This window comes from Rhodamnia argentea, chromosome 2 (genome assembly GCF_020921035.1).
Source record: "Rhodamnia argentea isolate NSW1041297 chromosome 2, ASM2092103v1, whole genome shotgun sequence".
NCBI lineage: Eukaryota > Viridiplantae > Streptophyta > Magnoliopsida > Myrtales > Myrtaceae > Rhodamnia > Rhodamnia argentea.
In genome coordinates this window covers 10,070,603-10,096,056 of record NC_063151.1, presented here as the reverse complement: position 1 = coordinate 10,096,056, position 25,454 = coordinate 10,070,603, and the positions used below count along the sequence as shown (strand labels likewise).

Genomic DNA, 25,454 nt, shown 5'->3' with positions numbered 1-25,454 from the left:
GTTAATCCTCATGGTCCTTGGCAATCGTAAGAATGAAATCTCGAAGAGCATGTAGATGAGGGAACTCCTGAGTGGTCTTATCATCACGAATCAACGTGTAAGTTTTCAGGCTTGTTATCGCTCAACAGAAGAGTCGGAAATATTAGTCGAGCATGTTTTGGAATCTGCTCATCCTCCTTACAACCAGGCTTTCCAAAGCATCCATCCTCTGAAGTACTTCCGTCTAAAGCTTCTCCATTTCCTTCTAAACAACATTTTGAGAAGACTTCGTGTCAAGAAGTTCTCCAATGAAAGCATTCAAAGTTTCTGTTGGTGACAATTTTCTTGCAGGAGTTGTGCTAGTGTCTTTCTCAACTGCCGGTGCCTTGCCTTTGTCAGAGAACTCCAAAACCTTTTGTAGATCAATCTCCCTCTAAATCTACAGCATCCTGAGGAACCATCTTACTGAGATAGAGCTATCTCACCAATAGAGACTCGGGTAGTGTCAGATTTCAGTATAATTTGGAATAGGAATGCCAGCGTAATCTTCGGTGGGATATAACGTGACAATTGTGGGGTTTTATATGGTCCGATAAAAAATTCCTCACCTTATATAAAGGTCATTGTGGATACATTGCGAAGTATATCCGCGATCGGTTATGCCGGGTATAACCAATCTAAAATTTTTACGGTGTCACAAAGGATTGGACGAACAAGCAACTGCAAATTTTAGTGGAAGAATTAAAGTGTTCTAAGTTAGGTTGTGGTATAAACTTATAGTTGTGGACCGTGAAGTGCGGTTTGATCAATTGGAGTATGGAATTGAAATTTTTTGGCCGACTCATGGGCTAGGCGATGGGGACTTCACCACGACAAGTTTGGGGGAATTAATGGGGTAGAATGAGCTTGCAATAGGGCAACTTGATGTAAATGCGTCATGGGATTATTGGCTAAAGAAAAACGAGGGCATGAGGCGGCAGAACAAGGATGAGGTGTATGAAGGAGAGTGTTATCATGCACAATTGTAGTAAAATAGAAGAAAAGCTGCCAAAGAAAAGCTGCCAAACGTCCTATTTTACCCTACCCCATATACCGAAGCAGTCATCATGGGTTTTATGGGGAATGAGATACAATCATTACCTCAAGATTTAGTTGACTCTGTTGGGATATATATATATAAAAAGAGAAAAGAAAAACTTCACTGGAAAAGAAGCGAAGCAATTAACCTTCAGCCACTTCTTCAAGAGAGGTTTCTAATTTGCTATTTTGCTATCACCTACCACCACTCACCGGACAACCGAGCGAGAGTATAATTGTCAGCTACTACAAGGCGATTAAAATTATTCCTTTCACTTTCCTTATCGCATGATATGAAAAGCTAAATGTAAAGTACGAATGCATACTATATATTCTAGTAACCAAAGAAAGGTTAAAACGAGGGTGAGTATGGGGAAATTCTGTTACATTTATTATAATAACCCTGAGTTGTACATATTTACATATGCTTCTTGTAAGATCATCTGCGGAAGTGTAGTCACTAAGAATAAAATAATACGTATGGCAGTATAGTCGGGGACAAGCACGGATGAGTAACGTCGCAGTCATTTAACATGCTTGAAACAGACCCTCGCAGCGATGGAGTAATTCATCTAGGGTAGTTGAATGAGCAATAAATGGTTTGAGAGTTCACCAATAAATCTTGTCGCACAAAATGAGGGCTGAGTACATAAACCTGTTGTCCGGAATAATCCTAGTGTTTAACTATTTCTGACTTGGGAAGGAAATATCGTGGGGTAATTAATGTGGAGGCCTTCAGCCATGGAGCGATGATTGCGCTGATACTATGGAAGGTGTGCATGTGATTAAGGTAGCAAATAGAATTGCATGAGTTGCATTGCCCCGCAAATGATAAACGGCCAGAGTGACCTTATCTTCGTCCGTTCACCTCAGCAGAGCAAATGCTTTCTCTAGTTCCTCTATCCAAGAGGTGGCAACCTCAAGATCTCCGTTTCCCGCAAACTTAGGCGGCTTCAGCTTAAAGAACTGTTCCACCAACTTTTGTACTTGGCGTCCATCATTTGCCACTCCAGCTGGCACGTTTCCCCGTGGTACTTCTACAAGGGCGGCAGCATTCTGGTTGCTTACTTGCTACCCTATCAAATTCCCAATAGCTCCAAGTGCCACAAGGATCCCATCGACCCTCGGATCTTGTCTGACAATCCCGGCAAGACGGGGTGCTCCAACTTCTTCTAGGATCTCCTCGATCGACCCGGCCGGTCTACCCCAGGGTGCTCTTCCACCATGTTTGCTCATCTTGCGGGAAAATTACGAAAACCTGCCCACCTCATAGCAAACGCAATAAGAAGACAGTCCCAACAACAACGACACACAGATAAAAATCACATGCATAATGCTTACGGTCCTACTAACTATCCCGATTCCCAACGCACCTTATCATTCCAGGCCAATGACCCGGTGGATCAGCCTGACCTTGCTACGATACCACCTTTGAGCGAGGATGTCACACCCCGACTCTCAAGCTCGCGACATCCCTACCAATTCGCCACAAGTCATAGAGGATAGCGTCACAAGTACACTATCGACCTTCGCACTTACGGAACATGCGGAAACGTAAATTCTCCCGGACAATTAACAATTGGGATAGAAAAGTAGGAAATCAACTCAATCATTTAAACAAAAGACAAATTCATTTCATTGACGAAAAACAGATGAGTTTTAACCCTACAGAGCTACACACAGTCATACACAACCCCATACTTTGGGGCGATTCTCTAGAACCTCAAAAAGACACACGATCGGGTAAGATTAAACTCTCATCTACTTTCAAAATCCTACAACGACCCTCGCCTTAAATGCCCACGGGCTTCATCACTTGGGACTTGAAAAAGGGTTAATAACGACAGGGTGAGAATAATCTCAATGAGTCAACGCCTAAGCCCAATTAGGACATTGATTCGCTCTAAAAATCCTACCAAGCAACCGTGAAAGCATCATACGTATAACGGTCAACCACTTGCAAACTTACCGGTCTTTAGCCATGCACAATGCAATGCTCGACTCAACTCCATAATCGCATCGAACAATCAATGGGCACGGCATCATATCAATTTGCATGTGCAAAACACTACATGAAGTCCATTTATTAACAGGTGACCCACGCGACGGGCGTGGTCGGCACACGACTAGTGTGGCCCCAACACTATGGCTAGCGGTGTCTACTAGCAGAACCAGGCATCGTCCCTTACTTCCGATGACGGCGACCGGAAGCTATGTATCAAGTGCGATTGGCACGGCCTAGCGGACAGGCATTCCAAAAAGGAGCGTTAGTCCATCACAAGTCGCGACCGACATTCGACAATTCGTGTGATTCGTACAACCGGCACGGGCATGAATTAACGTGCTTCTAACAAGTCATATAGTTTTGCACGACCGGTATGGTACGAACTTGTCGAGTTCTCGTACGGCTGGCACGGTTTAACCTTATCATATGACCACTCAAACATATCCGATAACCAACCAATTTTTATCTTTTACTTTTAGCCGGATGCTCATGCGAACATGCTCAAAGACTCGGCCCAAGGCCATTTTCATGCTAAAATATGCAATTTAATTCCACACGTGGTTATATGAATGTACAGTATTACCCACAAGACTTTGTATCTAATATAGGGTGTCCGACACCCATAACTATTCACGCAACAACCAACGGTTAACACCGAGCATCCAATCAAACATTTAATCACCGTGGATTAATTAAACACAATTAATAATCCCAACAATAATTATTAATCCAATTTCATATAATTAACGATCGTACGCTCGGCTTTGGCCTATCGCTCGCTCGCGATCAAACACCGACAATCACTACCCAAATAATCGGTCCGGTCCAATCACCAATTAGCCACGTACGATCTAACTAGTTTGACTATCTTAAATAATTGTGGCCATTTATCTTAAACTCAATTTCTATCTAATCCGACCACAATTAAACTACCTAAACACTCTAAATTGCTAACTATGCTAATTAACTAATAATAAGAGCAATTAGCGCCCTAATGGGGATTTAGGGGTTTAACTCACCAAAAACCGACGGTCGAAGACGGGTCGGGCACTAGACTTTCGTATCGAGCCGGATACTGTTCATGGGCACTATTTACGTAAACTATTCACGATCGGTGCTGCTCACGTAACAGCAATTTCCACGGCATGTTCTTGGGACAACGACGGCGTCTCGGCGGCTCACGATGGTGGGTACGGCGGCTCGGGCTCGACGGCGTGAGGGCACGACGGAGGGCGAGTAGCTCCCGAGCTAGCTCGTGGCCGATGGCGACCAGCGACTCCTCGTGGTTGCGGGGTTGGTCGGGCAGCAACTCGGGTGGCGACGAGGCTAGGCGGTGGCTAAAGGTTGGATGGTGGTCGGCGTCGGGCCAGCGGTCGACGGGGCTCGGGCGACACACGCGGGTCTGGTGGGCTTCGAGTCCGCAAATCTATGGTTCGCGGATCACGCGGCTAAGTTGAGCTCGCGAATGAGGACTATCACGATGAATCTAAGGTAGTGGCGGTTGAAGGTTGTCGGGCCGTTGGCGCATGGAGCTAAGGTGGCTCGGGGCTGCTCAAGCGGGCCGGTCACGGTTCGGGCAAGTTAACAGCGCGACGACGGGGATGGTGAGGCGGCGAAGCGGTGAGATGAGGTGGCGGTGGCGGCTGAGCATGGTGGTGTTTGGTGGTGTGGCGTCGAGTGGGAGGGCCGAGAACCAGAAGAAGGAAAAAAAGAAGAAGAAGGGGAAAAGTACACTAAAAATGTCATAACTTTTGTACGGCGTTCACTTGAGTGCCATAACTTTCAAAATGTTCACTTAAGTGCCATAACTTTTAAAAATTGTTCACTTGAGTGCCATGTTGACGTGGGCGGCCGGAAAAACCGACGTGGCAACCGAAAAAGTTATTGTAGACATCGAAAAAGTTACTGTTGCACGTCGGAAAAGTTAGTGTAGACATCGGAAATCTGACGTAGCACGCTAAAAAGGCGACGTGGCACGCCGAAAAAGTCACCGTAGCACTCAAGTAAATGATTTTGCTCCGACGTAGCACTCAAGTGAACGATTTTTGAAAGTTATGGCACTTAAGTGAATGTTTTGAAAGTTATAGCACTAAAGTGAACGCCGTACACAAGTTATGGCACTTCTAGTGTACTTTTCCCAAAAAGAAGAATGAAGAAGAAGATGAACAGCAAATCGAGGGGCTTTGCGTGGTAGAAGGAAGAAAAGGGAGAGAGAGAGAGAGAGAGAGAGAGAGAGAGAGAGAGAGAAGGGGGAAAGAGAGAGAGCATGTGGGGGGGGGGGGGATGGAAGAGAGAGAGAAGAGAGATGATGTGAGGGGAGGGAGATGGATGTGATGGGTTGGTGGGAAAAAGAAAAAGTGAGAGTGACATGTAGGGCCCACCACATTTTGAATATTTTGTCTTGTAGTGCATAAAGGTGAGGACAAAACGGTTCTTTGACAATTTAGGAGTAATTGGATATTTGGCTCAACTGATAGGGAATATTTTAGTCTTTTCGCAAGTTGAGCTCGATCGGGGTTAGGTTCGGGTGTGCGGATTTCGATCCTAATTCGCAACGACTAAGATTTTTGAAACCTAACCTAAACTACCTAACGTTCCAAGTGTCGTCCAAAAATCATAACTTACGTCGTCAAAATCCAAAATTTTGCATAGACTGAAATTCAATTTTCTTCCTTTTATTGAATTCGGGCAAATTACAAGCTACGAATTTTCAGGGCGTCACACTAAGTGTGCCAATTTCGAGAAGTGTATGATTGAGTCCTATTCAAATAGTGCTAATATAAACTAGTTCGAGATATTGTATCTTGGGAGGCATAGTTTGCAAATGTGTAAAACATTGTTGGTGGGAATTAATCATCTTAAAGAGATTCGATCATCCATACCTCACCTCCTTTTTTATATCCATTTTTTCCCCATGTGATGTAGGGCAAAGTCGAATGATTGTGGCGGCCAGCCAATGCAACTTTTGGCAAGAGTCCATGGAGGCTCCAAGCTCCAAACGCGTGTCTGCCTTATCGCATTGGGCAAAGGAACTCTCGCGCTCAAAGCATTTCTTCGTTTTCGAGATTGCATCTCTTTAGGAAGATGGCCCGGGGACTTTCCTGAGTCTATGCCAAGCATAAAGTAAGATAATAACCTATTCACACTATCCAATGATTGTGTTTGTCAGACTTAATTTGTTATCATTTTCTCAAAGTCATTATTTCTGATTAGTTCAGTGGTTGCAACAAACAGTATTGTAATGTGTATTCCAACATAATATAGGCAGAAGGGACAAGTGATGGGACTTGGGGAGGGAAGGAAGAAAAGAGTCTAAGAGAACGAGAAACTGGCAATGGATCGGCGGCAACACGAACTGCATCCATCAGCGAAGAGAAAGCAAAGCTAGGGTTTCAGATGGGGAAAAGAGGAAACAAAGGATGAAATGGGAAATCGAAGAGGATACGGTGGGATAGCTTGGGTTTTCGGACAGGATTTGACTTAGGGTTTGAGGGGGCAGACATTGCTACACCAAAGTTGAGGAACTCTTCCAAACGAGAGAGAAGTTTAGTAGGACAGCTTGTGACCCTCAAACTTGCAGAAATGCTTGCACAACTATAAGTCCAAAACAAATGGCAAACGTAACATTTATAGAATATACAATCAACCCTAAAAGACATGTTACTATAGTAATAAAATATCAGATGGTTGAACCTGCTGATACCATTCCCAGATCAGAAAAGAGAGCCTGACGTTGTCCCATGTTGGCTTGTCTCGCAAGTAACTGTTATCGAATGGGAGGGGAGGTTTTCTTCATCCACTTCGCGTTTGGTCTCCTCATTGTCTTCTTCAACCGTCGCGATGTCGAGCTTGCAGTCAATCCTGGCGAGTTGCTCAGCCACTTCCTGCATTGTCGGCCTCCTCGCACCACTTTGGTCCAAGCACTTCACTGCAATCTCAACAACCATTCCTACTCTCTCCATTTCGTCTTCACTGGCAGCCTCGAAGTTTATGACATTGGAGAGTTTCTCATCCTTCACGCAAGAGATGAAATAATGAATGATATTGATTGACTCTCCAGACTTAAGAATAAAACTTGCGGGCTTCTTTCTCGTGAGCAACTCCATGAGGACAGCTCCAAAGCTGTATACATCACTTTTAATTGTCAGCCTACCGGTGGTTAAATATTCCGGATCGATGTAGCCCAACGTGCCTTGTATTTCAAAGGACACGATATGACTATTCTCTGGTGATATAAGTACCGAAGTTCCAAAATCAGATACTTTCACTGAGTAATTTTGATCCAGAAGTATGTTCACCGACTTGATGTCACCGTGAATGATCGGGGGTTCTGCGCAGGAATGCATATACTTGAGGGCAAGAGCAGCTTCGGCGGCTATTCTGAGCTGGTTTTTCCAAGATCTTAAGATGGTTGACGCATTCGGATGGATGTGTTGGAAGAGGGTACCATTCAAAATGTATTCATAAACCAGCAATGGTATCCTAGTCTCCAAACATATGCCATGGAGCTTCACCACATTTTTGTGGTTTATCTGCATCACAGTTTCAAGTTCATGCAGGAAATCCCCTCCGTAGCAGAGACTTGTGCACATCTTTCGGCTTCTTGACCGCGACCACGGTGTCCCCGGCTATTCTTCCTCTATAGACAGAACCGAAACCGTGCTCGCCAAGCTTGTTGCTCTCATCATAGTTGTTGATTGCTTTCGCCAGCTCTGCCTCCGTAAAGATTTGAACTCTGTGGTGTTTCAAGAGCTCTCCTCCATTTCGTCTGAAGTTTTTCTGTTTGCTTCTCCTCCTCCACATGTCAATGACTAAAGCAACAGAAGTTATGCCGAAGATGGGCAGAGCAATCACTGCCAAAGAAATATATGTTACTAGATTAATGATTCGAGCATGTAATCCCTGTTCGGTCCACATAGTTCATAAAAAAATTTAATTACAAACCGGCTACCCATTTAATATTTTATTACATTATACGCATCCATCACCATTTATTTGGATGATTGGCTTATTTTTAAAATACAACTACCAAACTTAGCAGTGGTAAAGATGGTTTCCGTGACAAATAAGTTACACATATTATGTATCAAGTAACAATTCCTAGAAAGAGCTAATCCCCCTTACTAGATGGCCTCGACAATATTCTTATTTTTTTTACCATCTTTGTAAGAAAGAATGGCCAGATGGATGGATTTTATACGGAAAGAATGGCCTCATAAGGAGAAGTGATTGTTTTTAGGGCTATTATTATTATTATTATTATTATTATTATTATTATTGTTGTTGTTGTTGTTGTTGTTGTTGTTGTTGTTGTTGTTGTTGTTGTTATAAATCAAACAAAATATTTGTGAAACTTTTAGGTATGGATCCGTTCCTTTTTTTCAGCTATTATTATCCAAATTTGGACATTTAACTATATATACGTTTCACTTCCATAACTCTAAGATAGATGGTAAAACGCTCGGGAAAAATTAATACATCTACCGCAAAATCTCAATTAAAATATGGATTATCATTATGTTCTCCACCAGAATGGTTTAATATGATCTCAGAAGACAAGTCAACGGTTTAAAACCTGGCACTCCCGCTCGATTTTCTCATGCCTGTCATTGAAATTGTTCTCATGTTCTGTCATTTTATTCTGCTCAGTAATTATCTTGTACGAAAATAAGCACGTGTCTACGTACAAATTGCTTGTTTAGTTGTGGTGTTCTGTTGGAATTTTTTCTTTTTTAATGGTGAGTACACGGTTGGAGTGAGGACGTGTTAGATGTTGGCCTAAGTAAACATATGAAGTATTGCTAATGACCTCTCACGTGCAGTGGTTATGTATACTTCGTTGAAAAGAATTTAATTTTAAAATATTTATTGCTCATATTACGAAAAGAAATCAATGTTAAAATTTGCCGATATAAGTATATTTTTGGTTACTTAATAAGTATAATAAGGGAGACAATTTCTTAATATGTGAATATTTATATGACATGACATGAAGGTGCGCGCCAATTCTCTAAACTATTAGTCAAGTACGCATAGTTGTTAAGATCACTTATAGGAGAAAACCCTTTTAAGGCTGTGAATAGAACAACTGCTGTGTTCTTAATTTTGATTGAAATCATCCTAAATTAAAAGGGTAATTGACTTGCTTCACAATCCCGAAACCTTAACAAGTACTCCCAAAATGTGTTAGCTTCTTTTTTTTTTGAGAATATCTGAGTTAAAAAATTGTCAAAAATGTACACACATGCATCTAATAAAGCTCCGTGCATGGGGTCGCTGGTGAGATTATTCTGAATGTGAGATGATATGACGGAATCCTTCCTATCTAAATTTAACTTTAATCACCTAGCCAATAATTAGAGATTCTAAAACAGAATGATCTGGCTAAGATATCAAATTATTTTGATCATTGAGTCCCCTTCCGAACTGTCGCTTATAATGTTAAATCCAAATCCATTACGGCCATCTATCGAGACCAAACAAAGGTAACATAAGTTGCACAGCGAAAGTTAATCCCAGAAAAGTAACAAACTTGTCAAGAGGCCTTTTCGCTGTCGTGCTAGCTTTGAACCCAGTTGGCCCGACCCGCACCCAAGAAAACATTAAAAGCATGCTCCGCATGAGTACGAGCCCAATGAATCTCCAACGTTGATTCACGGGGTACCATGTGGGACCGACATCATTCGGCGCACGCAAGTGTGGCTCGGATCCGCACTAAAACCACCGGGCCCAGCTCCGGCCGACCACATGACGTCTCGCAGGAAGACTTTCAAAGTCGTGTTGAGTCCTTCGAAGAACAAGACGAAATGCCACAGAAAAAGTAAAGAAGAGATGGATTGTGGGATGCTCTTTGGAATGCGGATCCATACCGTGGGAGGACCTTCTCCATGACGTGAAGGGGCATCCAAAAGAGAAAAAAAGAAGAAGATGACAATAACTTCCCCAATTCCTATTTCCATGTTGATGAGCTCTTGTCACGTAGGGTCGATGTTAATTTAGTTATACTACTTCTATGGTAATATAGTTGAATGTCTGTAATAGAGTGGATTGCTATAATCCTCAAATCATCGCAGATCAAAAGGATAATGGGCTTTTTTTTTTTTTCAAAACCCCGAAAACCATGACACGTAGTCCAGAATAAGTCATTAGCTTTGCTTTTGGCAATATCAAATGTTCAGACTAATAGACTTAAACAACTGTCACGAGTGGAAGTTATTCGCCAATCCCCATGCATCTAGTCAAGCTCCATCCATAATAAGGTAACTAACGGGGTTATTCTTAACATAAGATGCTGAGATAGAATCTATCGTATCCAATTTTTTGCTTAATCACTCAACTAATAAATCGAGGTTTTTAACAAAATAAGTTTCTGAAGACGAAAGTTTAGACCAAATTATTTTGATCAAGGAGTACTATTTCGATCAATCATTTCTTCAAATGGATGCAAAGTCCGTTATGCCCCAAATTATTTTGATGAAGGAGTACTTTTTGGATCAATCATTTTTTCACATTAGGTGCAAAGCCCGTCATGCCCCTCCTCTATCGAGACCAAATGAAAGTAACATGTAGTACTTTAATAAAATCAAAGAAAATTAATTTGTATTAACCTGTGAAGAGACCATTCGTCTTTATGCTGGCTTCAAATCCAGATGGCCCGACCTTGCACCCAAAATAATAATAATAATAATAGCATGCTCCGCATGTAAATAACCCTAGTGTATCTCCAACGTCAATTTATGTGGGCTCCATATGAGACTAACATCATCTAACGGTCACAATTTATAGTGATCTTGTGCCATCTAGTTCATGCAAGTATGGCTTGGATCAGTACTAAAACCACCGCGTGACCACATTTTGTCTCGCAAGATTGAAGAAGCTAACAAATTGCTGTGCGGGCGTGAACAGCCATCTTGCAAGGGGACGTTTGCGTTTCGCATCGCAATTTGATTTCTTATATCTAATCATATAAAAGATAGAGTTGACAGTCGCGACTAACCTATTGCAGGCCAGATAGAAACCGAGCAAAACATGAGAGATCTCTTTATTTACTATGATTTAGAAAATTACGCAAGTCGTACCGATTTTCATTTAAGGAAAGTTTTCATACAGTCCTCGTCGATTTTATTCACTTACATGCAGTTACATGATCAAGCATTTCTGATAATAGATCAAACACTCAAAAGTAAGTAAAGCAATGAATAAATTAAATAGTAAATAAAAAAAAATAGGATCAATACCATGAAAAACTCCAGATTGGTATAGCTGTGACAAATTTATCCCAAATTAATTTTTTACCATCAAAAATCTTAAATTGGTATATATTTGACAAATTTACCCCAAACCGATACACTTATGACAAATTTACCTTACGTTAGTTTACGTTAAATTTTATTGTCAAATTGTTGAGTTGGTGACACGTGGCAATTTTCGGATATACAAGTTTGGGGCTTTTACCCTCTATTTGTCACAAGTGTATCAATTTGAAATTTTTCGATGTACTAATCCAAAATAACAGAAATTAAAGAAGGATAGGTTTGTTACATGTGTACCAGTTTGGGGTATTTTGTGAACAAAATAATTAGTTTGAGGTAAATTTATCACAAATGTATCAGTTTAGGATTTTTGGTAGTCGAAAAAATAGTTTGTAGTAAATTTGTCACGGGTGTATTCATTTGGAGTTTTTTGTGGTCAAAAAAATAGTTTGATGTAAATGTGTCACGGGGGTACTAGTTTGGGATTTTTTGTTATACTAACCCAAAAAAATAATAATTTGACCTGTCCCGGGGCAGCAGTAGACATAATCTTGTTATTACCATATGAGGCAAGATTACACTAAAATCAGAGCATCACACTAAAATCCAAGCACCGCAATTTGTCAGATATATTTATATGAACCGAGATCTATATTTTGTTAGTTTATGTTTGAGGTTGCGTTTGACATCAGAAGGATGGCCACATCATCTGGAGTTGTGATATGACATCTATTAAATTAAGATTTATACCGCGAAAAACCCAAATTGGTGCATTATGACAAAATTATCCCAAAAAAAAAAAATTAACTAAAAAAAAATCTCAAACAGATACACGTATGACAAACTAACCCCAAACTATTTTTTTGACCGCGAAAAATCTCAAACTGATAAAATTGTGACTAATTAGCCCCATTATACTTCTGACAATTTTACCTTCAATTATTTTTTGTTAAATTTTACTGTCAAATTGCTGAGTTGGATGACACATCACAATTAAAGGGTGTACCGATTTGGGATTTTTACCCTCTATTTTTCACAAGTGTACAGTTTGAGATTTTTCGTGGTATTAACCCAATTTAAGGAAAACTAACAGATGTACCAGTTTACAATTTTTTTGGTGGTAAAAAAATTAGTTTATGATAAATTTTTCACAAGTGTACCAGTTGGAGGTTTTAGTGGTCAAAAAATTAGTTTGGGGTAAATTTGTCACAGGTACATCGTTTTAGGATTTTTTATGGTAAAAAAATAGTATGAGGTAAATTTGTCACTAGAATACCGGTTTAAGATTTTTGGGGTAAAAAAATAGTTTGGAGTTAATTTGTTACAGATGTACCAGTTTGAGATTTTTCATGATATTAACCATTTAAATTAAAGTGCTGCATCTAATATTTCATCAAGAATACACGCATATTGTATTGCAAAGTTAGAATTAAAGTAGATATCTAATTTAATTACCTCTGAAAGATACTTTATTAGTTAGAAGGTTATTATTTTCAAATAGAGAAATGGACAAGTGGGCTAGACCCAACTATAGCCACATGCAAGTGCGCGAATTTGGCATTGATCAATGATTATTATTTTTAATTTTTGAAATTACAATAATAAATCAAGTGTTATTCCTATCGAAAAAGTACGATTGCTCACGTAGGAGTTGCGATTATCTTTTTTATTAATTTTAATAGCAAATTTTTAATTATTTAATTTTGAATTTTATTTACGACGAATGGTTATGAAGGACTCTTACAACTTATGAATAGGTGTGTGTGAAGTTGTTACTCGGACATGAAGATGCGATTATTCACGTAGGAGTTCCGGTTATTTTTCTTATTAATTTTAATAGCGAATTTTTAATTATTTTATTTCAAATTTTATTTATGACAAATGGTTATGAAGGACTCTTACAACCTATGAATAGGTCTGTCCGAAGATATTACTAGGACATGAAGAGGTGTGTCTGAACTTACTGCTACTCGGACATAAAGAGGAGTGCCCGAACACACAATTATTCGGACACGAAAAGTTGCGTCAAAATTTGTAGTTTTCTTGAATGAAAGTTGTGTTTTTTCGCTTATATATACACATTACGATTCTGTTCATTTTTCTAGAACAACTTCCATTTTCGTTTCTCTAAAAGATATGAGGCATTTGTTTTCAATTGTTTTCCTAGAAAGTTATTGGAGAAACATCAAAATTGCTATCTGCTATTCCCATTCCGAGACTTTGTTGTATCTCGGAGGACTGTTGCCAGCAACCATTAGTAACATTGTGTGGCAAATAATTTCTTAAAGAGAGTGTTATCTTGCATCGAGATCTGATTCCATTTTGTTCTCATTCGATTCAATACATTTTCCCAAACAAATATGACATTGCATCACATGCTAAATGCACATAGCTCTTGTTCTTGAAAAACAAGTTCACTTATCATTACATCTAGAAGTCTATTATCACCACATCACCAGTCTCCTTCAATTATTTACGCTAGGGCTTTATGCTTTGTCTCACTAACTTGTCAAAAGAATTCAATGTTATAGGATCCTAAGTCTAATTTATACCTTAGTCGGAATAAACATCGATCGTATAAAGTATTGCGAATAGAAAATTTAATATAAAGATCAATTCTAATATCTTTTAGAAAGTGCTATGAATCATATACTATTGAAGTAACAAATCAAAAAGACAAAATCAAGATTGTTGAAGTGTGGAATCTTATACAAATCGGCATGACAATAACATATCAACTAGCACATCTACGAATTGATCATTTAGGGATTTCTTTTGATTTGTTTTTTTATTCCTTTTTCATGTATAACCGAATCGTTATCTTTTATCACCATAATTGTAGGTGGTGATATCTCTATTTATATGTACTTTGTATCGTTAAGCTTCATCGAATCAATACTTTATTTTCATTATGGTATCAGAGCCGCGCAAGGGTACACTAATCTCTTCTTATTAAAAAAAAAAAAAAAAGGTACAATCATGTCCCAAACTTCTCTAAACCCAAGATTTCCATTCCCTCCAAACATTAATGTGGCAAATTTTGTTACATTGAACCTCAGAGAAACTTTTTTTTTTCACTTTGGGAGACACATTTATTGTCTCTGATTGAAAGTCAGGACCTACTTGGCTTCCTTACCGGAGAGACAGAGGCACTGCCCCCGACTTAGACAGTAGAAAATGCAACCTAAGTCACTAATCCATAATATATATCATGGGTGTGTAGTGACCGACTTGTAAAGTCTTGGATCGTGGGCACACTCTCAAAAGAGGTTCTTGGACATGCCGTTGGACTTCAAACAGTAGTAGAAGTATGGAAAGCTCTCACCGATCATTTCAAGAAAAGCTCGGTGACTCGTGAATTTAACCTCTTCGGACAACTTCAACACATCAAGAAAGGAAATAAGCCTTTATCTGTTTATCTTTGTGATTTTAAATCTATTTGGGATCAATTGCATTTGATTGGTAAACCGGTGACGGATAGCTATGAATCGTTCGTAACGATTATGTTCGAGCCTCCTCTTCTATCTCATGCTAAAGTGGTTGCGCAACTTCAAAGTTATGAGTTACAAAACAAACTTACAAAAATTGTTAGATGTATGCCTTAAAGCAAGCATGTAATAGTTATATGTTGGGATTTTAGTTGTACTTTCAATTTCATATTTAATTAATGGTAAATATGTGTTCATTCATTTGTCCAATTATTTAGATGAATGATTCAAAATGATCAGTTGTGACTAAAACTATTCTTGAAACGTTAAGAATATGAGTGACGATGATTCAAAATGATCAATTGTGACTAAAACTATTCTTGAGAGGTTAAGAATAGGTGTGACAAGTTCATAGTTAGACTGAATATTTAAACTATTCCCAGTTGATGGATCATTGAGTGGATATTAATGATCCCGTTGAGATCGGTGTGTTCTTAGCTTCACTATTAAGTATTGGATACATAAGAAAATGACGAATCATAAGTCATTGGCTATTAAGATGCTTGAGTTAGAACACGGGTGCTTGTACCGGACAAGTTCTCCGAACGTGACACGCATTGAACGATTAGCAACGTGGAAGCTTTGAGTGCGGTCGGTGTCTAAGTTCACACTTTGGTCTTGTGTAGATAATCCGTAGAACCGAGGCATAGTGTTGACTTATGTGTTAGATGGTTATGGTTCACAAGTGCGCATATTGCCGGTTCGTTGATTCCTCTTTGTACTTGATGATCATAGTTCATTTACATACGAAATCACACGTGTGCATAAAATGGAATCTGTCTCTTTGTTACATGCAATGTTGATGTCCTATGCGATCTAATTGTGACATTACATTGAAATCCTCGGCTAGGGTTGTAACCGAGAGTGAAATATTCATGTCTCATATAAATGCATGTCAATGAGATTTGTGCATATAATCGAATTAGTGGCTTGACAAATATTTCATGGCCTTTGCTCGATCGAGACATGAGAAGACAGAGGAATTGAATTACATTGTAGTCAAAGCTGATAGGTTCATTATGTTCTTGAAGCATTCACACTATCCGAGTAACTATGACATATTGCTAGATGTTACTCATGGCTTGTAGGGCCCGAAGGATGATTGAGACAATCGGTTCTCTTGAAAGTACTAATGTGTTGGTGCATGTCTTACTACCAGCTCGGTGATGGACCTAGGGATGTCACACACCTTAACCAATACATGATGACGTTGAACGTGAAAGAAGGTATTGCAAATATGTTTACAATCACGACTGTCGAATTAGTCGGATTGAAATTAAATTAAATGAGATTTTATCTAGTTCTTATTTTTTGTCATGGACGTACGTGTATGTGATGCACTCGTACGCCCTGAGTACAAGCTCCTCATCATCTTCATCTTCATCTTCATTATCTAAATCATACAATTCATAGTTAATTTCAGACTTTAATGCAATTGACTTGTTACCTTTAGAGTCTCTTGTCTTGTTTGCTCGCTCTGTCTCGTATGACCGTAGAGTTCCAACAAGCTTATCTACGAATAATGGTCTGATTGTTTGACATTCTTGTATTGAAGGCTTGAAGTAGTTCCAGTCATCTATAAGTCCTCGTAGGATCTTCCTCACTTGCATTGGTTCAGCTACGGGAGCACCTTGCCTTGTAAGGCCACTTGCTAGTATTTGAAATCAGTCACTCATATCAGCAATCGACTCATCAAGCTTCATCTTGAAAATTTCATATTCACTTAGTAGAATGCTAAGATTGGTTTCTTTCTCTCTGTCGGTTCCTTGAAATGTGACATAAAGTCTATTCCATATAGCCTTTGCTAATTCTTCTTCTACAATACGATTATAGAGGGGAATGGATAAAGCACAGAATAATGCATGAACAGTTTTGGAATCAAGTCCTTGTCTATTTGCTCTCTCAATATTTGACAACATTGCAGCTGCATTTGTGTTGTTAGTATTTTCATTTCCAGTAGAGGGAGTCACCGTGATAACATGAACTACTCCATTGACAACAACATCCTACATCGGATCGTCCGATGCCTTGAAGAACCATTTCATTTTGTTACACCATATGTTGTAATCCTTTCCATCAAAGTACGGTGGTTTGTTGCCGTTGTGAATCACTTGTTCTTGAGAAATTGTTGCTAGACATAGTAGATCATTAACTCAGAAGCAAAACACTTTAATAAAAATGGGCAACCTTGCTCTGATACCAATTGTTGTATCTAGTACTATCACCTAGAATGGGGTAAATATGTGATTTTGAATAAGTTTGAAACTTAATGTGGAATTAAGACAGTTTCAAAACACAATCTAAACAGAATTAGTAAGAGAACATGCAAATTAACTAAACACAATAATAAGAGTTCAGGGAAGAGAAAACTGTACATAGTATTTATAGTGGTTCGGCTTAGCACGCCTACGTTCACTCCCCCACGATAACAGCCGATTTGCTGGATTCCACTATATGAATCAATGGAGGTTACAAAAGATATCACTCTCAATCACTCTTACAAAATCTCTCAAAAATAGAATGTTTAGCTCTTTTAGAACAAGTATGTGAATCTGAATAACTCAAGCACTTTAAAATTGTATGTTCCGATCTTTCTTTTCTTGTCACCATGGATCTTCCTTTTATACTCATTCACCTTCAAACTAGCTGTTGGAAAGGTTTTCGAAGGATCACTCTTCAATCATTGATTGGACATCATCAATTGTGATTGAATGAGACTATATCCGGAAAGATATGATAATCGTTGAAGTTAAGTATGAACTCTTCAATTCAATCGCCCATACAACTAAATCTTTAGTTTCCAAATGTAGAGTTGATTCAAATAATCGGCAAACCTTTTTCCTAGAAGGTAATATCCAATTGTAGATATTCTCCTTATCTGATTGGAAAATAATCTTGTCAATCAAAGATTACAAATTTCCATAGAAGATACTGCCAAATCGGAAACTTGCCAAACGTAGGTCTTCAGAATCTATCTAAAAGATATTAAAGAATCTGAACATTATTCAGAAGCAAGCTTCTGAAATAAGACTCTTTGAATCCGAACAGACTTTGAACAATGACTCTGAGCTTCAATAAAATCCTTGCTAACGCGTCATATAAATCTTCAAAAGAACAAGTCTTCGGAGGCAAAATCCTTCTCCATCCGAACGACTTCAAAAGCAAATATATGACAACTACCACTTGAATCTGATCGTCAAGTTTGGATCAATATAAGCTTTTATTCACATGTTCACCTTGCAATAAAACATTCATAGATATTGAACAGATTCTTTATAAGAAAGGATAATTTTGTCGGAATCAAAATATTCAAGAGGAAGGTTTTCTCAGCAAGCTCCCCCTTTTTGATGATGACAAAACTTCCTCGATAAAATAGAGTTCATCTTTTTCCATGCAGCAAATGCCTCTTTATACTTTCTATGCTGTCTAGTATTTCCTTCTTCAGGTTCTTTCATAACTAGGTTAAGAGCTTCTATTGCTTCATACTTTTCTAATACATATTGAATCCTCATATTCTAGTTTTCATAAATTTTTCCATTCAAAATTCTCTCCTTTGTCAAGCTCAGCTACGATATTCTAAGAAACTATGGCTATTGTATCTGAACACAAAGTTCTATGGACATGTATTCAAGAACTATCAATGCCTAACATTTATGCATCTATTTTACACTAACTAATTATATTAATGAATAATTTCACATAAGGTCTCAAATTCGAAAGTTCACTATGTTCATAATCATCGTCCAAGAATTCTCGTTTGAAATTACCATTAATATAATCATTTACATAAAATTGAGTTCACTAAAGTTACTAAAACTTTATAGAACTCCTCACTTGAATAAAGCTCATAAATCACATAATGGCCCCCTTATCTTGTAATCATACAAAATAATAGCATTGCATGATTTGAGCTAATATTAAAAGAACTCACGCATCAAATTATATATAGATTACAGGATACAAATAGCAAGTATATTAAACATTATACATGCTATAAACAAAACATGCTCTACACAAAATAGCTACCTACATGTAAGCCATCTCCTTTTTTATTTTTTAAATACGGGTACAAATACTCGAAAATGCTCCAAAATATGTATATCACAGGTTTCATACGTCTTTTTCTAATTTTAAAGTCATCAAATATATCCAAATAATATACCAAAATGAAGATGATTTCGAGACGAACACAACGGTACCTCACAAGCCCAAAATGCGTATTTCGGCGCCCACACGCGTTGGTCAAAGCTCCGACATGTGTATTTCACTCGCAGTTAACTATCAAACTTTGACTAGTCAACAATCAAAAGTCAAGCGTTGACTAGTCAATAGTCGATCAGTTCAACAAGAAGGTATTCGGGTCGAGTCATAGATCGGGTCGGATCTCGGGTTGTGCTACGAGTCGGTTTATCGGGTCGGGCCGAAAAACTTGGGCTCCACTTCGGGTCGAAACCCAACCCACTAACGTCGGTATTACGTCGGCCATGAGGGCGACGGTTCACCCACGTGCAGCCCATGTGGTGCGACATGCTAACGTCGGCCACGCAGGTGACGATTCCGGCATGTGCGGTGCACGTGGCACGTGGCTCCCAATCACACCCGTTCGGCCGAAGAGTAACGGCACGCGAGCCGCCGTCCGGCGTCCTCCGGCGACGATCCACCTATCAAAATCCTCGTCTCATTGATTCGCAGCCGATGGTATACTCAAAACCAATTTTTTACCAAAGGAAGCCGCGCTTAAAGGCGAGGTTTCACCACTATTCCAAAGGCCCGATAAAACGTGCGGGGCGTACGGTCACCCCCGGCGTCGTCTCGTGATGGGCGACCACTCCAATTCATTGTCTCGTTGAGCCCATTCTCATGGCATGTTCAAAAATCATTTTTGTTGGATAGAATTAACGAACAAATCATGAATAGTAGGTTCGAAAAACTTGTTTTTCGCATTATTTCGTGGACAAAAACTTTACAGATCAATCGGGAACAAGAGCAGATGCTTTGATACCAATGATGGGAACCGATCCCATTACATACGCAGCAAATTATGCAGAATTAACAAGCCCAATAACTTACTTGAATCATTGATCAGATAAATACATCACATAACGGACATACCTCGTTTTCACAGATTAAATATTCCTCTTGCAGTCCCTCAAGAGATCGCTCGTCCTTTTGACGTTCGAGAGTGGAGTTGGAATTCGTCGTCCTTTTCTCTTTCCTTCACTGTTCTCTCTATTCTCTATACAATGAACGTCGTTCATTATCGAACGTCAGAACAGACGTGAACTTTTTCACATATAAAAAGAAGTAACTGCTTTGGTAGTTATCTAAGAGGATAGGGGATTGGGATATCATGGGCAGACCAAGGTACTCCCATACACCCATTAAATCCAACACTAAGCATCGAAGAGGTTGTATTCCTTTGAAATAGCCATCCAAGTTCGTTTAAGAAATGCAGGATTTCGGCTCTCGCTGCCCTGACAACCAGAATCTTGATTTCCCTTTTCTGGACTGACGTCCCTCGATCTTGGCTCTTCCTCCGATTCAGACTCTAGCAATCTCACTTCCTTGCATATTTTAGCATCAGCTACTATCACAGGAAAACTGTTGCCTGTCAAACCATTTTCAACCTGTTGATAAAATCAATGTGAAAGACACTATGAATACCAGACACCAACAAACTAAGCCGGCAACGACGATAAAAATCAATGGGTCTTTTTATTTTTTCTTCTCGAGCTACGACCATCTGACATAGCACACGTTTCGTCAGCGAGAAAGGTCATCATCCGAATGGATCACGATGAACCCAACGACGTCTCCTGTTGTGCTTTTTTTTGTGCTCTGGCATGTCGTCTTGTTCTTCGAAAGACTTCGAGGCGACTTGAAGTCTACTTGCACCGGCAGAGAGTCTCGTGTCGCCGCCGCCAAGTCTTCCCCTATTGGTCGCCGGGCGTTGGGCCCAGTGGTCTGAGTGTGGATCCATGCCGCACTTGCATGAACCGGTGACGAGATACCGATGAATTTCAAATTGTTACATGAGGTTTAGCTGTTTCGAGCAAAATGAGTGTTTTGAAAAATATTTTATAAAAACTGATCGATTATATCGCCTACAAAAATGAATAAGCGATAACTGTTTGCATTGTCTATACAAATGTTTAGACACGCATTATTGTCTGTTTTTTAAAATATTTTTCATAGATGTTGACACATAAATTTTAATTTTCCTTAAATCATTTATTTTTCATAAAAAAAATAAGAAATAGTCTTAGTTCTCACCAAAAATTAATTTCTCATGCACCGTATATTTATTTTCTTTCAATCATGCATTTTGCATTTTGGATTGACAATGCGAAATTGAACTCAAATTTACAAGCGATCGGACGAAGCATAGCATGCAAAATTTGGCCAATCATGGTCGGGGGTGCCGAATTTATTTAAAGGGTCAAAACTCATTCTTGGATTTTAATTCAGCCCGTTTTGCTCAATTAAATTTGAAAAGGCTTTAATTAATTGTTCAATTATTCAAATAAAGCCTAAATTAAGCCCAATTCATAAACTTAGCCAAAATTCCATTTCATTTGGAGCTTATTTGACCCAATCTCATGCAATTTAGACCCTTGAGGATATAATTTCAAATCAAGCTTTAATCTTGGGTTTATTTTGTAAAATTAAAAAAGCTTAGGCCCCAAGCTTGCAACTTCTTAGTCTATAAATACAAGTTTAGTAGGGGGCTTTTTTGGAAGGGGGGGTGGGGGGAGCAATTAATTGTATACACGACCATGGAGCGAGAGAGCACGGCGAGAAGAGAGAGGTCTCTCTTGGTGCTTATGATTCTTCGTGCGGAAGTTGCGAGGAGAGAGAGAGAGAGAGGGTCTTCGTTGAAGGAAGAAAAAGAGGAAAAGGACACAACGAGCTGGGATTATTCTGTTGGTGGGTCCTTCTCATTCGTGTCTCGGTTGGGGGATCTCGCTGGCTGTCCCCGTCGGCGCTTCTTCTCCATGTTGCAGTTCGGTGTTCATTCAACAGTAGATGAAGGGGTATGCCAGCCTCAAAATTGAGTTATTTTGGTAGCGTTTTCAAGTTTTATTGGGGCTTTGCTCAGTGAATTCTTGTAGCGTTTTCTAGTTTTCAAGTCGAGTTCCAAGCTTCATCTTGGCGTTTTACCAACACATCTGGCGAGCTTTCTCTTGCGACCATTGAGCCTAATCGCAGTCTACACCATCGAATCCATGATTAGCCGAAGTCAATAGTCAGGAGCTTGCACCTTCGTTGTTCCGCGCCCCCGAGCACCCCCGCAAGCCCGAACACTGCTGTGCCACGAAGCCGAGCTGAGCAGTCCCGTGTTGCCCAACGACCATACGTGACTAGATTGGCTTTTCCACCAAGCCATCTCCCTCGCCGCGAACTTCGACAACAGCAGTTTTCTTCCATGCGTTTCACTTGAATTTTATTGCAGGTCTTTTATTTGATATACACGTGAAACTCTGCAGGTCTTTTATTTGATATACACGTGAAACTCTGAGAGTGGACAAGTGAAGAACCCAATCGTGGGGCCTGGGCAGTCGAAGTTCGCCATTCAAAAAAGAGAGTCCAGGTTGTGAAGTTCACAGAAGCAAAAGTCCAAGGCAGACAAAGGGAGATTTGGCCGATCATTCAAGAGTAGATGAACGGGTATGCCAGCCACAAAAAAGAGAATTCCTTTTGCTTTATTTTTTCTCTACAGGACTGTGAAGGACGCACGCAAAAACTTCCTCCATGATTTTGGATCTTTCACTCGAGAACCCTTGTCCACCGTGCACTTGTCAGAATTTCGTTATCAGCTTTCCCATTGTCGACCACCGTATCGCAAGCCCTCCAAGCCGTCCCAGTCCGATCGATTCGCATCTGTTGGTCCTATCCGCAAGCGTGATTGAGCCGATTTGATTCGATTCCTCATTTTGAAAAGATAATCTGCAAATAAGGTCAATCTTTATCTTAAGTATTCATAGAATATTCACTTACCCATTTTTCTGTATTTGCATATAGTTTTGCATATCATAATTGCATTTTCTTTTAAAATTGCATCTCCAAAATGGTAGCTCATTTTAAAAAAATATTTAATCTTTAATAAGTTAGGGTTTAGGGCAATTTAAATCATAAAATATTTTATAAACAAAGTATTTTGGCATAGTTTTACTTAGGGTTGTAATTAAATCCGAAAATTAAAAAAAAAAAAACATCATTCATGTCATGCATTGCATATAGTTTAGTTCTTTACTTTTTCATAAATAAAAATCCAAAAAATAATAATAAATACTTGGCGCATGCAACGTGCAAACTATTGATTTATGAATGTTCATTTAATTGATTGTGCACCCGCACGATAACTTATGTTAGTGACTTAGGTTAAAATTAATTAATGTTGCCCGACAAAATTTTTTATGAAATAAAATGGTACCAAAGGGCGTTAGAATAATCTAGCATAATCAAGTCTCCGGACTCTTAATCTCTAATTCATAGAAGTAATTTAGTTCTCTCACTAATTTACTTAGGTTTCTAATCGACCTACCAAAAAACGATTAGTGGCGACTCCTATTGAAAATCTTTTGCATTTATATATTGAACCTAAGGTGAGAATTAATAGAGCTTGGGAGAGCTCGAACTAACTTAGTTAATTCACTTAATTAACTTGGTAATCCATTAACCTAGAAAAATTAATTTTAGGTCGCAACAATAGATACATACAATCACTTTTAGAAATAAAATTCTCAAATCACTCATTTTCAACGAAACAAACGTAGTCGGGATCCATTCGTTTCACAGAAAATAACTTCCAGGAAAATGCTTTACGGATTTTCGGATGTTCGTTTCACAAACAATCAACGAACTAAAAAAATATTTTCCCCTCATGGAAATGTTAGGATTCGGCACACAAATGTAATGAAGTAAAGCGTACATACGAAAAAGAGACAAGGAGACATGAGATTCATAATGGTTTACCCTTAAACTAGAGTTACGTCTAATAGAAGATTTCACTATAATTACCATATCACACCTCTCGTTACACCACTCAATTACAAGTGAAAAAATATATATATAAATATATATAACAGTATCTATTCATGAGCACAAACTCAAACTGCTAATAAAAAATCATGGACTCAAACTATAAAAGCTCTCTAGTATCCAGGAGGCGCTACCTCCTTAAGACTCCCGCTAGGGTGGGTCCCTCGAACCCTCGCTCACTCATCATGGAGCGAGACCTACGTGCTTTCTTATCGTTGAGGAGTATGAACCACACCCCAACAGGAAAAAACACATTAAAAAGTGGGAAAAATTATTTCCTCTTTTTGATAAGAAAAAAACATTTTCCCTCATCTTTCCTCCCCCTCTCCTTCACATTCCTTTATTTTTTAATTATGTTTTATTTTTCTTTTATTTTCTTTGTTTTTATTTTCAAATTTTTTTATCTTTATAAAAAAAATTATTTTTATATTCTTTTCTTTTCTTTTTCTGCCAATCACCGACCATAATGACGGCAGGCGGCCGGCCATAGGTGAGCCTCGGCCTTGAGCAAGGCCAAGTGTCGCTGGATCCGGCGAGGCAAGGGTCGGCTCGCCGGAATCTTGTGAGCTCGGGCCTGCAATTATTTTAATCCTCAGATATTAAGAAGGTGTCAACTCATGACACTTGTTAAGTAACTAATCTGTTACATGTGTACTTATTAATTAGAATATATAAATGAAATCCTTTTTCATTAGGAGGTGGCATTAACTTTTTAAAACTCAAACACAAAGTTCACTAGAATTCGTATGACATGTTTATTGTGATTGACTTGTTACGTCATACTAGTATACAACCGATCCATGATATTAACAAGAAAATTCTAGGGAAAAGGGAGAATATTCCATCTCACAGGCAGTCCAAACCATATGCATACAAAGGACATGACTCTTACTTTCATTGCCTCATAACGTCTAAATAGACGTAACTTTTCAACTTAAACATTGTGGCAAATAAAGAATCTTTTGCTTTGTCCATCGATCCATTACCATTGCAACCATTGATCATGCGAAGCTCACTTGCGTTATCTATATGGTCAACGGCTATGATAGAACCAGCCTCGTGGTCTTAGGTGCATGAAAAAAATTTGCTAGTAAAGAAACCGTAGTCGCCTAAGTATTCGTATACATATAAAGTAAGATCGATCGACAAACCCGAAACCAAGCGCAAATGAGTAATCCGAATGTAAACGAATGATCTGAACCCAACAAATTCACGTTGTGTCCTTAAGATAAATTTGTCCCCTACACCGATACCCAAGGTTCTTGGACAATTACCTTCTAGGATAGAATGGATCGCCTTTCCTCTAAAGCGGCACTTCTTCAAAGGAAATCTTCGAACGCAACTTCGCAGAATAATTGCACAAATGATGAAGATGTAGAATGAATGGCGGGAGAAAAAAATTAGTATGAATGCGGCAGTCAATGCTTGTATTTATAGGCGGTGAAGCGAAGAGTCACGAAATGGTAGTGAAGGGGTTAAGTATGAAAAGTCACGAATTCGAGCAGATCTCTTTCAAACAAATTTGTTTGTCCAAAGAAAGATTTCAGGCAAACATGTGTATTCGGACAAAAAAACGTTTCCGGACAAACATATCCGTTCGAACAAGAAAAA

General features: G+C 39.0%; 1 protein-coding gene across 1 annotated transcript; it reads right to left on the bottom strand.

Moving 5' to 3' along the window:
- Positions 1-6,722: 6,722 nt before the first annotated feature.
- Positions 6,723-8,272, bottom strand: LOC115729124 (wall-associated receptor kinase-like 1). Its single transcript, XM_048274576.1, is given in 2 exon segments — positions 6,723-7,626; positions 7,628-8,272. Coding segments are annotated over 2 exon segments (1,203 nt in total). The 5' UTR covers positions 7,979-8,272; the 3' UTR covers positions 6,723-6,774.
- Positions 8,273-25,454: the final 17,182 nt, after the last annotated feature.